Source organism: Dermacentor silvarum, chromosome 6, assembly GCF_013339745.2.
Source record: "Dermacentor silvarum isolate Dsil-2018 chromosome 6, BIME_Dsil_1.4, whole genome shotgun sequence".
Taxonomy (NCBI): Eukaryota; Metazoa; Arthropoda; class Arachnida; order Ixodida; family Ixodidae; genus Dermacentor; species Dermacentor silvarum.
Window position 1 is genome coordinate 187601038 of NC_051159.1, and position 14337 is coordinate 187615374.

At 46.7% G+C, this 14337-nt stretch overlaps 1 protein-coding gene across 2 annotated transcripts in view; it reads left to right on the forward strand.

Annotated features, from left to right (window-relative positions):
• The window catches only part of LOC119457109 (nephrin), a 423265-nt gene extending 416283 nt beyond the window's left edge, over positions 1 to 6982 (forward strand). For both annotated transcript variants that reach the window (XM_049669958.1, XM_049669959.1), the window contains 2 exons: positions 511 to 639; positions 2036 to 6982. In XM_049669958.1, the coding sequence (XP_049525915.1) occupies positions 511 to 639; positions 2036 to 2065 (159 nt within the window). In that variant the 3' untranslated portion in view covers positions 2066 to 6982. The remainder of the gene's footprint in view (positions 1 to 510; positions 640 to 2035) is intronic.
• The last annotated feature ends 7355 nt before the right edge of the window (positions 6983 to 14337 follow it).

The window sequence follows — 14337 nt, forward strand, 5'->3', positions numbered from 1 at the left end:
CTGGTTGAATTCATCGCGATACTACGCAGAACATCGCGAAGAAATCCTGAGCGCCAGGAAACTAAGTGTGTGGTTTGCCACGACTTTACCGCTGGTCTCGTGGTGTTTATGGTAGCAGAACCACGCATGATTTTTTATCGGTAGCAATACGTCGGGTCGTTATATTGATTTAATGCAAAACGCATTACTGTTGATAGTCATCATGTGATCGGTTCCGCCGACTTTAAATGTTTGTGTAGATGTTTTTTTATGTTTGTGCATGGCCATCAATGTTTCTTTGTTTCCCAAAATAAGTCTGTTGCTAGTGAGCGCTTCTGCGGTTGTGTGTCTTTTCGGTGTCCTTTCTTTTTACGTTCTTTTAGACTCTAAAGTACATAAATTGAGCTATGAGGTTACATGCATGATATGCATTACTAACTCTGCATGTCGGCACGCTTGCCTGCAATTGCTTCTACTCGCTGTTCTGCTTGCCGTCGGGTGATAGGTGATCGCACATTGTTTGTTTTGCAGGGCTCTCCTCGTGTCGTGCGGGGAAAGGACACCATCCTGTTGACACCACTGCAAGAGTACTCCGCTTACTCGGAAAGCAGCAAACAGTTTGACAAGGCACTGTCTGGGCAATCAATGGGACAGCTAACTGTGAGTGACGGACAAGCTGGATTATTCATTTAAGGTCGCTTGATATAGCGCTCATTTCCGTCGGACGGCACGCGATTCCTTGCCTGTAAGACCGGTGTAGAGTATGATGTCCAGTTGTCGTTCCTGTTTTGGCCAGAAAGGTCGTTGTGCTAATCACAGTCTGCGGTAAAACGAAAACTTGTTAGCATAAAGAACGGACAGCATTATGACCATGCAGTACGCTCCGTGCAGCTGCCAATACCTTTTCGAATAAATAGATACCATAGTCAAGAAGCTGCGACCGTAATCAACAAACAAGGCTTCTGTTGTTCACGCAAAGAGTCCTTTGCGTGTTAATTCGCCTTCATTTGCTTTGTATGACAGATATTTCATACCTATTGCTTTGAAGGTTAACGCTCTCGTCTGGCGTTTCCTCCCTCTACTCATTTTCTCATGGTAATATTTGCAAAAGACGAGGAGAGACAGGACCAGCGCTTTCATTTTCTGTCCAGAAATTAATTGTAGTGCGTCAGGCGCCGAGCAAGAACACAAATGACAACGGTTCCACTCACAACTGATCACTTTATTAAAACCACGCATATAAATATAGTTGCGAAAAACCCATACACATAATGAGCCAGGTGCAACAGACATCATCGCTATTCACGTGCTTTCCAAAAGATATATCTCCTTAGCAGACACAGAAGGAACACCTAACTTACTCATCCGAGTTATTGATGAGATGGTATGCTTCCGTATCTTCTCGTGTAACCTCAGTATTCTTCCTCAACCAAATATATGTGTTGTTGAACGATGGCAAGCAGCCACTGTCCACACAACGTTCAGCCAAGTTTCTTCTGGCTTTCTTGTCTATATCTTTCGCGCGCTCTCCTAATATAATATTGATCAAAGTGCCTGTCTATCCCACATAAGAGCGGCCACCCGAAAGGGAGATTACATACACAACACGTGCCTTGCGCGGTACCTATCTGCTTTTATGTTGGATGCCACACTGAAGGGCAAGTGGTGACCACAAGGGAGCCGCACATTTTTGCTGATGTCCGGTCGTTTGTTCTTGTGTTTCGTTTTTTATTGTGTCTTTCTCTTATTTATTTCTTGCCTCCTGCATTTTCATTTGTCGTGCTTTATTATTATTATTATTATTATTATTATTATTATTATTATTATTATTATTATTATTATTATTATTATTATTATTATTATTATTATTATTATTATTATTATTATTATTGTCTTGTCTGCTTGATCTGCAACGCGGTGAACCCCATCAACCGAACAGTTGGTATTCAGCGCTGCATCCGCGCCTTCCTTTGCCCCATATTTGCGCTTTTGGTCATCATCACCACGAAATGCGAGTAACTATAGCTTCGCTGTCATCCCCTTTACTTTCGTGCAGAGTTTCAAGCCACTAGCCACTGGTAACTGAGTCTGGGCTGTGACTGACAGTCACAGCCGCACGGAGTAGTAGCAGAACGCAGCACCACGGTGTCATCGAGGCCCGGTCTGCACTCGGCGTGAAGAGCAGCCGACCAGCGGGAGCTTTAGGGTGACCGGCCGACCACAGCGGCATGGTCACGCTGCAACTCGCCGGCGGAGCTCCGCGCTCCAGCTGAAATGAGGACTTCCTTGTCGCTGCGTGTGAACTGCGGCCGATGCAAGACTATAGGAGGAACGACGGCGATCTCTCTACTTTCCTACGTCGACGAGAGGAATCTGCAGTGACAGCAAGCGACTCTAGCCTTCTGCAGAAAGGACGGTGCCACTCGATTCCGCCAAGCCCTCGTGTGCATAGCTTTGTTTGTGTTCTTCGCTTGACACTGGAACACGAGTTCAAAACTTGCGAACAGACGTCGGAAGGGTGCCTTGTCACCACTATTCTCACTTGTCGATATTATAAAGAAAGTGTCCCAACAATATCTGCGCTTAGCATGTCACCAGTGCAAAATAGTGCACGCCTTTTTTTTTTTTGAGCGATATTTGGTATAATATAATTTGACGACCATACAAGTCCGCAAATCCTTTCGCCTCAAAAGGAGCATGTCTGGCATTTAACACGAGAGTACCGTTATACAGCATGGCGGGGTAAGCTTAAAAGCGGGCAATAGCCACTCTTATCGACTAGTTTCGGATACTCTTGTTGTAAATGAATGGGACTCGATATATCCAGAGTCACCCTGCAGCTCTTTCTTGTGACATAAATTGCCATCTATAACATCACCAGCGCCGTTCCTCGGCTTCTTCTCTTTCTCTGGAGACTGGTGTGTATTTAGTGGGCAACGCCTTCTCAACGTGAGCTTTTGCCGTCAACCCCGTTCTCTGATAGAGATGAACAATTACCATTCTACGTTATTGTTATCAAAGTTTATAGAAAATAAGAAATGATGATAGAGCAACAATTTCAAGAGCACGGCCAAGTCTATTCGTCATGCCTGAAGTGGAAACATTATAAGGGCTTTACCGAAATTCACGCTGCGCATGCAGCATCCTGAAATATACATTAAATTTTGTATCGAGAATCGTGATGGAAGAATGAATATGAGCTCAATAGAACGTCAATACTACTGATGTTTTCTCTATAACACCGTAGGTGCAGCTGTGATGACGAAATGACTACTTGGTATTAACCCTTTCAGACGCTGTGTACACAATTATATACACCAAGATAGTGTATCAACAGCAAAAGCACTGATGAAAGTAATGATATTTAAAATGTGTCGTATATTTCTTGAAACACTTATAATTGCATTTGTGCTGCAATTTTGTTTAACATGTGCGAAATGTTTTACTAATATGAGCGGGAAGGTAGACGGTTGGGTGTTTTTTTCATTGGTGTCAGTATATGTTGTCATATGTAGGCGGGTTCAATTCTTTCATTGTTTTTCACAACGTAATGCTCCAGATATAATTTTCAAGCTACTGGATAAGTGCTTTTCAAGCTTTTCAATACAAGAAATAGTTGACATTCTCATATTTGGTGCTCCAGTAGTGAGTTTTTGCATAGAGTCCACGTTCTGTAAACTTGACAAAATCATTAAAGAATTGAAAGTTCTTAATCTTTTCTGCAGCTGTACACTTTATATGATTCTGAAGATGCAAGAAATGTGGTGAAAATAAGTTTTCAATCAACAGGATAAAGTTGCGTCTGAAAGGGTTAAGCCTGTGCATCAATATTGATATAATTACCTACTAAATTCTTCAAAATGTATTTGCTTAATGAAGAAGCGTACCGGTAAAAGCGCTGTGCTCTTCGAAGATGATCTCAAGACGGCACATACATGTTTTCTTTTTGTCATTAACCATAGTGAATGCTCAAGAACCGTCTGAGCAGATGAAGCTTGGTTCATCTGTGCCGCACATCGTTCTTTCTTAAGTGAACCATTGTGTCGAGAATTCCGTTTCTGTAATAATGAATAGGTGCTTATTTTAAATTATTACTGCCAAGGCACCCTTCCGACCCCATACTTCACTACATCTGTACATAGGACATTTATGTGCCACCGTTGCTCACATCTGCACAGCGCTCTAGAACATTTTCGTGTGTGCACGTGTGAAAATACGTGCGCGTTGCCCGTTTCTTCATCAAGACACACCAAAACTCTGTCGTCCTACGCGTAGAACCTACGCCAACTGTGAAGCATCAGGATCGAATGGCAACCGCGTGACACTTCTACACGCTTGGAAAGATTTGCTACGGATGCTTCAGCACTCAGACATTCAAATTTGTGGATATTGCAACAGTGCGAGCATTGACCTGAAACCAGGCAGCTTCGCTTTGCTTTCATCTAGGTACTGCTAGAATTCCATCGCGATTGAGAACAATGGCAGTTTCTGACGGTTTGAAATTCCTCTAGATCCATTCCTTCACACACAGTTTTTTTCTTTTTTTTTTGTGCATCTCTGTGTGTAACGTGAAGTGCTCAGATTTCGCGTTATCATGTATGTAAAGTGTCTGCGGACTGAGTCAAATGGGCCCGTTACTATAGCGCATTCATGTGGATAGTTCAAAGCGATGCTGAAAGAACACTGGAGCGCTCGTGTACGTGTTGTTTGTTTACTGCGACAAAATGGGGTGTGCTAAACAGTCCGCTATCCCAAAACTGCAGCTGAAACACAGAGCACATTCTTAGCAAGTTCTTTTGCGCGTCAGGTGTCATTGCGCAGAGACAATTCAATGCATTTTATTCCTGGGTGCTCTCCTATTAAAGCATGCATGAGTAAACTCTCCTATTAAAGCATGATAGGTGTCGCCCATGGGATCATTCAGCGCGAAGTGTATTAACGCGATAGCGTTAAAGGCCCCGGGTTGCAGAAAATCCGGTGTTGGCTTCGGCGTCGGCGTTAAGCATCGGCGTCTGGCGGAAATAATCATGCCGAACCACATCATTCCAAACCACCCCGACCACACAGGCCCTCCGCGTGGCGCAAGGCGTTAGTGACCAATAATTGAATTTCTCAAAGTAAAATCCGCCAGAAAAATCGTGAAGTATGACTTAAACACAACCTACAGGCGTGATGGCGACGGATTGTAATTTGAATATACGAGAAAAGATCCTGATACGCAGGCAGGGCTCTTTGAATGCTACCGCATTCCACTCTTAAAGGCGAAGCTTGAGCGTCCTCCAATTCTGATGGTGTTTCGCTGTACTTTGGTTCTAGGCAACATTGAGGTGAAGGTTGAAAACCGCGCGTTTCTAAATTTTGGACACGCGGGCGCCTCGGGCAAACAGCAAATGATTAATAAAATAATTTTTAAAAAAGGACCTAGGGCTTTCACATTTTGACAAAAGACGGCTTAAATTGTTCCTGTAAAATGTCTTCCCAGCAATGCATTTGTGTTTAAAAGTGAAGCCGACTTTAAGGGTATCAGTGTAAGCTTTGTCTTTGTAAGCTGGCTTTCCCACGTTGTGTGTTGCAGTAAAGCCTACTCATAAAGAAAACTGTGATGCGAACGGAGCCCGATAACGCTATCGCGTTCCACTCTTAAAAGGTGAAGCTTAAGCGTCAGTGCCTTTCTGAGTGTAACATGATTATTTATTTTCCTTTCATCTCACTGACGATCAACAGAAGTGACGGCTCTTAGAAAATGAGCAATTCCCATTAAGTTTTCTCATTGTTACCCTTACGAAGCAGTTATGTGGGTCTTACAAGACAGCTTCCGTCTGATTTATGCGACCTGTAGGTGCTCTAGTAGTGAGTCTTTCTATCCGCCTACTTGTTATGTTCATACTAGGAGAAAGCAGTCAATTGCGCTCGAGATTGCGCTGCTAACACCTGCAAAAGCGCATTTACAGCTGTAAAATTGATTTTCCCTCACATAATATTTGTGGAATAATCATCAGCATGCATCCCTCGCGGTGGAAGCATTTTAGCCAGTTTGCTGATTTTGTTCGATTCCTCGTTTCGTTGTAGTGTCTCATCAGAGTGCAGTTTTATACAATAGCGGAAATCACGTTTCTTCTGGTAAATAATGTTCTTGGAAGGAGTTATTGCAGATAATAGGGCGTTGGGAAGAAGTCATCTTCCCACTATGTTCTCACTTTTATTTGTGGTGCTTTTGTTACTTGTGTGCCGCAAAGCGTGTAGAATTAATTTTTTCGGAGCATTTTTGTTTTGTCGCCTGTATGCTTAGTTACTTGTAACGACGGCACTTTCATAGGAACTGCTCTGGTTTCTAGCCCGGAACCACTGCGGGCACGCTGGCTGATGTCCCTAATTCCTGGAGTTGTGCTAATCGCGGTTAGTTGAAATGGCTTATTATCAACACATTTCCTGTTTAAACTAAAAAAAAGTATAGTTTTCGTACAAAAATTCGGTTTTATTGTCTTCCGATCATTAAGATCGTCTTCATGTGTCCTAATAGCCCAATACCAATATAATCGATGGCTTCACTAGCTCTGTGTCCTAACTTGTCACCGCCTCAGACAATGAGAGCTTTATTTAGAAAGTTGTATGTATACGAGGGCAGTGCTCACGTTGCTTATAATAATAGCGAAAATAGAGTATTTCAATGTAAATTTGTAGTTCAAACCGCAGGCCAGCGATAAACGTTAGCTGCCGACGAATGATGACAATAATTGCTGGATAATCGGCTGTTCATTGTGTATGTTATATAAGGTGAACACCTTTGTGTTTTCGAGAGAGAACGGCTTCCAAGAAACTGGTTACTTCTTTTGACAACATGAGAAAATTGTTGCGTGGTGGAATTAACGCGCCATAACCTGTCTTTCGTGTGCCGGCAAGATAAACTACCCATCACATCGTGTCGCTTGACTGCCCTTTCCACATTTTGTAAAGCTTTTCCTTCCGCGATTCAAGAATACGAATAAATGCCATTTATTTATTACTAGCAAGGAGCTCAGTTCTATACAAGAATCACTTTAATGCACTTTCTTACTCTCTACTCGTTTATCCTCCTATTACTGTTCAATGTTTCTCACCCCGGAGTTGCAAGGCGGCTGAGACAATGATAGAGTTGCCCTAACCTTTCATCCCCTGCATTGCCTAGCCGAGTATTTGCAAAAAAAAAAAAAAATCATGAGCCATTCCACTCTGTGAAGGTGGATGACCAGCGAAGCTGTTCAGCCCACGACACAGAGGTGACGAATAATTTTGAACAAAGGTACGAACATATTTATTGCCCTGATCAGTGGTCATCGTGATGATAGGTAAGCGCACACATTCTCGTATCACCTCTGTTTTTAAATGTGTCCGGCACGTAAGACAATAACTTATATCCCCTTAAGTAATTGCTCATATTCCCGTAAATATTATTATATGGACACTCCAAGCTGATTTCGCCGTGAGGTTCCTATAGAGCCCAAAGGCGATAAAACCGTCGCCGCACGCTGTGTGTTCTATGTGCACAGTGAAAGCACGCGAGGGACGCGCGCTTTCACGGGGAGCGCACGCATGGCGGAGAGCAAACGCGACGTCTTTTGTTGATGTAGCGTGCATGTGTTGCACCTGAAGAAGTTGCTTAAGCACGAGTAAGCTCATATCTACAAAACGAAACTTATTTATATAAAAAGGTTGCGAGGCGACAAGGTGCTAAGACTTCTGACGCTGCTCGACGAGTGTCCCGTTCTGATTTCGTCGAAAACCTCCGAGCCGCCCCCAGAAGCTCCGGCAACAGTCGCTAACGCCGCGCGCGTTCGGTGCGAACGCGGGCAAAACGCCGACGGCGTCGACAACAGTTCTGCGCGTTGCTGCTGCTACTACATGTTGTCATAACCGCATTAACAACCGGAATTCTTTTTCCGTCACGGAGCTCTACAAAGTCGGCGTTTATGTCTTCTTGGTGTTTTGGCGGGGCATACACACAGGATGCCTGGAGAGCTTCCTTCACTCCGTTGCGGCATGTATCAGCTTTGTGCCCAGTTCGCCCACATTTAAAACATTTGACATCACTGGGGCGCGTAAAATTGCTCCGACAGTTGCTAGCATGATGGCCCTGTCGGTTACAGAGATAACGCCTCGTAACAGGCTTCTGAGGGTTTCTCCTTTCATCGGATGTCGGTTTCTTTGCGTCCCCTGGCTCCTCTTTTCTGATCTTGGAGAGATTGGTGCCTCCCTGTGCGTCCAAAAATTGGTCTGCCAATTCCAACATATCTTGAAGCGATTTAGCTTTCCTTTCTTTCAGATAGAGAGACAGGCTCGGGTGGCAGCTGATGAGGAATTGTGCCTTGATCAGAAGCTAAGTGCACCGTACTCCTGTGCAGTCTCTGAAAGTTCGGTCCACCTATCAAAATAGTGGCTGAGCCGCGCGGCAAATTGCGTGGCAGTCTCGCCATCGGCTGACTTTCCAGTCCTAAACTTATCTCGGAAGCCTTCTACGGTGAACCTAAATCTCTTCAGTAAATCAGCTTTCACCCTTCCATAATTAGAGGCATCGGTTGGCGTCAGCCTACCGTACACACTAAGTGCTTCGCCACTCAAACACGTACTCAACACAGTGGCCCATTGATCCTCTGGCCAATTCTGGCTTTTAGCAAGTGTCTCAAATTTGTGCAAATAAGCATCCAAGTCATTTTTTCTTTCATCGAATGCAACAAGCATTTTGCTTGGGTTCAGACGGAAGCTAGTTTCTTCCCTTTCAGTGCTATCGACTCTTGGCTGAGCGGGAGCGTCTGTGCGCTGCTGCAAACGAAGTCGTTCGAGTCTTTAACTCATGCTGTCTTTGTCTTTCTCTCTCAGCTATTTCAGCTTCCCTTTCTTCTCTGATCTGTCGCTCTTTCGCTTGTCTTTCTTCTCTTATCTGTCGCTCCTTTGCTTCTCTTTCTTCTTTAGCCCTTTCGGCCGCTAGCCTTTCTCTCCCTCTTTCTAGAGCTTCTTTTTCCTTCTGGCTAACCCACTTCCGTAGTTCCGCTCCGGAAAGACCCATCTTCTCACCAAGGGCAACTAATTTCTCGAGATCCATAATGCCCTTCAAAAAAATCTAGCCGCGTGCAAAAACTATCTGCCTAGATTTCAACAATCGAACTGCTCTCTGCACACAAGTTAGCAAAACGTGGTGCAACACTCAAAATCGTTTACAATAGCAATGTAAACGACCCTAGGCTCTTTCTCCCTACTATGGACACGCAATTTGCACCAGAAAGGTCCTGTCGCGGACGCCATAAATATTGTCACAGACCCCGTGAACGAGGCGCAGACGCCGGACCAAATTCCGAAGCCGACTTATCAGCTTCCGAAAATAATCCCACGAAAGCAAGGACAATTAAGAGTGGGCCCTCTGGTGCGCCAGCGAACGCCGGTTACTGTCCAAAGACCGAGTCAGAGCCCAGAGTTGTCAAAACACAACAAAATATATTCTTCACACAAGGCAGTTACACACACACTTGCACACTTAGGCTAGACACAACACAATACAAATCAGATGGGTATTAACAAACACAAGAAAATAATTCACGACAAGCACTAAGAGTCCAACACGTAAAGTACAAAATAAAAAGGAACACTAAGTGTCCAATCGTATTCACCGTGCTGGTCTTGTCAGGCGATCTCGGCGTGGCTCGGGGCAAATCTCGAAGAAGGAACTTCTTCCGGAAATGCAGACGCTCGAGGAACTCGTCGACTAGCTTGCCGGGGAATCCCCTTCTTCCGCAGACGCTCGGTCTTCATGTTACATCACTTCACCGGTGCGGACTGAACTCCTGAACTCCCCTAAACGATTCTCGCACGGCGGTTATATAGCTTCCACAGGTGTTCTAGAACATTCTTATTGGTGTCGTGATCTCGTAGCATGACCAAAACTTGGGAACCTTCGAGGCTTTTCTTGTTCCTTCGGCCGCCGCCGTCGGCAGCCGTCAAGGGGGGAGTGATGACTCATGCTGTTGGCGCACGCTCACGCTGTAGTTATCTCTCTCGACTCGCCCGGTGAGAAGGCGCGCGTGGGCTCTTTCTGGTTAACGTCGCTTCGCCGAGGCTCTTCAAGACGTTTCGGCGCCGTTGTTCGCGTTGCTGTTTGAGGCGTATGTGCTCTCCCCCTCTGTTGAAGTTGCCGCGGGGCCGGCGCGTTCTTTCGCTGGCTTGCGTGACACGCGGCGCGCGCTTGGATTACGTGCTCTTTTGTGACACATGTCCAAGTTTATACAGCTGAAAAACCTACTATCCTTACTCCGTATAGCTCTGTACTAATTTGCTATCGCAATTCATGCTTCGACTTTCGGGTGAAACTGCTGACATTTGTTTTTAAGCGAAGCTTTATAGCCTCACAAGTGCCGGCGGTGGTGGTTGTGTCACGCTGAAAAGTGGGCCGATCCTGGTGATAGTGTAGAAAGGGTCCCAGCTCAATGGCACATAACCCTCTGTCGTGTGGGCCGATCCTGATGATTGTGCAGAAAGGGTCCAAGCTCAATGGCACAGACCAGGGACAAGAAAGAAAGAAAGAAAGAAAAGGAAGGAAGCAATACAAAATTAAATAGAGAAAGGAAAAGAAATCACGTGCGGCACATACCCGCATTGGTTATGCTACACGCGTGATCACGTGACACGCGGATCACGTGACATGCACGCGACCAATCAGGTTCATTTGGTGTGTCGCGAGGCCCTAGGGACATGGAAGGAAAGCGGGTTGGCGCGCGCTCCTCCGGGCTTCCCTCGCCTCAGATCAGTTTCGGCGAACAGATGGAAGGCCACGCGTGGTGCGTTCTGCAAAGGAGCAAGCTGCGTTTGATAAACGCCGTCGCGAACTCCCTCGGGAAAGGGCTCGTCGTCGACGTGCCGATTCTAGCGTGAGGGCTTCCCTAGCCGAGGCTCGCCGTCAGCGAAGAGCCGACGATCCCGAGGCGAGGGCTTCCGAAGCCGAAGCCCGCCGTCCGCGACGAGCAGAGAATCCCGAGGCGAGAGCTTACGAAGCCGAGGCCCGCCGTCAGCGACAATGACTTCCGAACGTTACCCTGACGAAGGTCAGATATGCACACGACAAGCTTCGCTTACCCCCATTTTCTCGACACGGGTAGGGCTGGTGATTCTTTAACGCGGCCTCCCCATTACGACGACAGAAGAGAAGTGAAATTCTACGCTGGAATGATGAGCGGCAACAGGGCCAGCTGTGGAAGAAGACGACGACGACGAACGCGCGAGCAGTGGCACGAGCGCGTTCGCGCAGTTGCGCCGTGGGGCGTCAAGGAGCCAGCTGTGGAAGAAGACGAAGACGCTCGAGCCATTGCTGATGATAATAGTTTTTGTTGACGGACACGAAAAATGCATGGAACCCTAGCCATAAGCAGCTTCGCTGTAAAAGGTTAGTACCTTTTCGCATGGCTTCCAGTCATTTCTGACCCGTTTCATTCCTAAGCAGCTTTTTCATATAAACCCAAACGAACATATCAAAATCGAATTCCGGATGTTAAAACAAATCAAAGGTGTTATCACAACACCGCGTATGACTTAAAGGGACGCTAAAGGAAAATAGTAAGTCGAGCTAGATTGAAGGATTAAGCTTTTGCAACAACGAATTCGTCACTCTTGGCGAGAACAGGGGTGCTATGCAGGATGCACCGAGTTTCTCGTTCGCACGAGTTTTACCCGAGTTTTCTCGATGGCAGTCAGTGAACGGAGATAGTAAGGAATGTGCAAAAAGTTGTCGCAGTTTCGCCCGAAAGGCGAAGCATGCATCAATTGCGATAGCAAATTAGTAGAGAACTATTCGGAGTAGGGATAGTAGTTTTACCGGCTGCATAAACTTGGACACATTCGCTTACTAACTGAATTAACAAGCATGGTGTCAGCGCGCACAAGCAAACATGAATAGACAGTGGCGTAGCCAAGGGGGGGGGGGGGGGGTTGGGGGGGTTCAAACCCCCCCCCCCCCGAAATTTTTTGCACCCCCCCCCCCCCCCCCCCCACTAACCCACCCTTTGCTATCGTCGCATCGCGCTGACATATTTCAAGAAACCGGTGCTACTTTCACACTTTCATTCCTGGGCGCTTCCGTTTGGGTTGGTAATTTACAGCTAATCTTGTCTGCATATGGAAAAAAACTGTCACGGTGTTTGTCAAGGCCTTGACACTCTGTGAGGTTTTGGGCGCGAATGTGGCGGCCGCATTCTGAAACAACAAATGCGCAACAAATGAAGCAACAAGTGCGGCGGCCACATTTTAGATGAAGGCGAAAATGCTCGAGGCCCGTTTACTTAGATTTAGGTGCACGTTAAAGTCCCCAGGTGGTCAAAATTTCTGGTATACATTTCCGCCGCTTCCCTTCAGGTGCCGGTTAGGCCGCGTTCGCGTAGGAACTTGGTCTCGAAGCTGGCGGAAGCGGCAAAATCTTGCAAAAATCCGCCCGCCTAGGCGGCAAAACAGGCAGAAAAACAGGCGGCGAGCTAAATTGGTCTCGGACCGATTTTTTCGCCATGGCGAAGCGGAAACGTGGCGGAAAGTCGTTCTGCTCGACCGGAAGCTACACTAGCATGTAAACTTCCGGTCGTAACATTGAACATGGCACCAAAAGTGTAGGCTGCAATGCTGATCGACGCGATCAAGAACCACCCCTTGCTCTACGACAAGAGAAGTACTAAAACGTACTGTCAGCAATACTCGCGATAGTATTCAACGTCGCGCGACCGGAGGCGCGGCAACGAAGCCAACAGTCGCGTGACCCAACTTCTCGCGCTTTTGCAAAGCCAGGCGAACCCACCACCGCCGTTTCCGAGGTTTCTTGTCTTCCGTTTATTCATTGTCCATTTCTAGAAAACAAGTAGGTAGAAGTATAAAAGCCATTTCTTCTTCCACTTCCATGACAGACAATAGTTAGGCACATTCCTCGTTGGCGCTCCATAATTCTCCTCGCACGTGCACGGTATGTTGCAGAAGTCGCGGGGTGCTTTTCTCGTCGCGACGATAGATTGGGAGCGTAGGTCTCACGTAGGACGCGCAGGCTTCGGCGAGCCTCAACACAAAGGGCCAGCCCGGGTTTTAGCTTTGGTGTTCCCGTTGCCACTTTCGTGTCCTGGAGCCGCCGAAGATAATACGAAATGTTGAAATGTTATTACAACTTGTAAATAAAAGCTATTAAAGAAATATAATCACGCCTAGGCAGCAACCTGTGACACAGCGCTACCGCGCCCGTGTGAGGAGAATTACAGAACGCCAACGAGGAATTTACCGAAGGTCGCAGATGACACGCGAAATTGCGCAAGATGATCACTTTTGATGACGGGTGGGTCAGTGAATGAACATACCGCTCGAAATAATGCGATAATGAGCGCCACCACGCCGACAAACGTACGCAGACTAGATGGATGTGGACGAAAGCGGCAGCGGCGGCCGCGGTGGTAGCAAAACAAATGTGAACTTGGACATGCGCGGAAAAGATTTTCCGGCCGCTTTGGCCTTTCCGGCCGCTTTGGCCTCCCCACCCGCTTGCCGCTTCCCAAGTGTGAACGAAGCCATAGTCTGCAGCGCAAAACGTCTCGTTTGCGATTGCGCCCCTACGGAAGGCTGGTAGTTACTGTTGTGTTGCTGAATCCCAAACCAGCAATTACGAAAGGCTTGTAGTTGCTGTTGTGTTGTGGAATCCCAAACCAGCAATGTACACACCAAAGGGTTGATGCCAACAGTGAAATTCCACCGACTCGCAACAGAATGCACGAAACAGACAGCCGACAAGCATGGATTACATGTGCGCAGTACAGCGTAAGTAAACTCTTGTTGCAGGCGCTGACAGTTCTCGTCGGAGTTGACGCGTCCTGAGAAATTGATTATGTGCACTATGCACTGAACAAGACCGGAGTTCATTCCTGCATCACTAGTACACCAATCAGTCGAGATTCTGTGAGGTACAAGGCCGCTTCCTGTTTGCACCGGCCTAAGTGAAGCAGAAACGACTCGCACGCACTACTTAAAATGCGTACACATGCCATAACTATGCAGTGCGGTGAAATATTCTGTACAATTCTGAATCTGTTGACGCAAAGGCAAATGACGGCTGCACGCTCGCACACAGCGGAAGACACAGCGGCCCATGCACTTGCCGCAGGAAATGCAAGGCGACGAAAGCTTCGTAAAAAAAGCATTACTCGTTTTTGCGCGTATTTCAGTTTTCTAGCGCAAAGACGCAGCGAACAAGCTATTGCTATGGGAGTAGGTATATATAGCCTGCATGGTCACGCGTGCATTTTCACGTGTATAGCCGTCCTTGACTTGTGAAACGCACTTCGCCCCGACGAGGACGACGCCATCTACGCTTAACGGAGA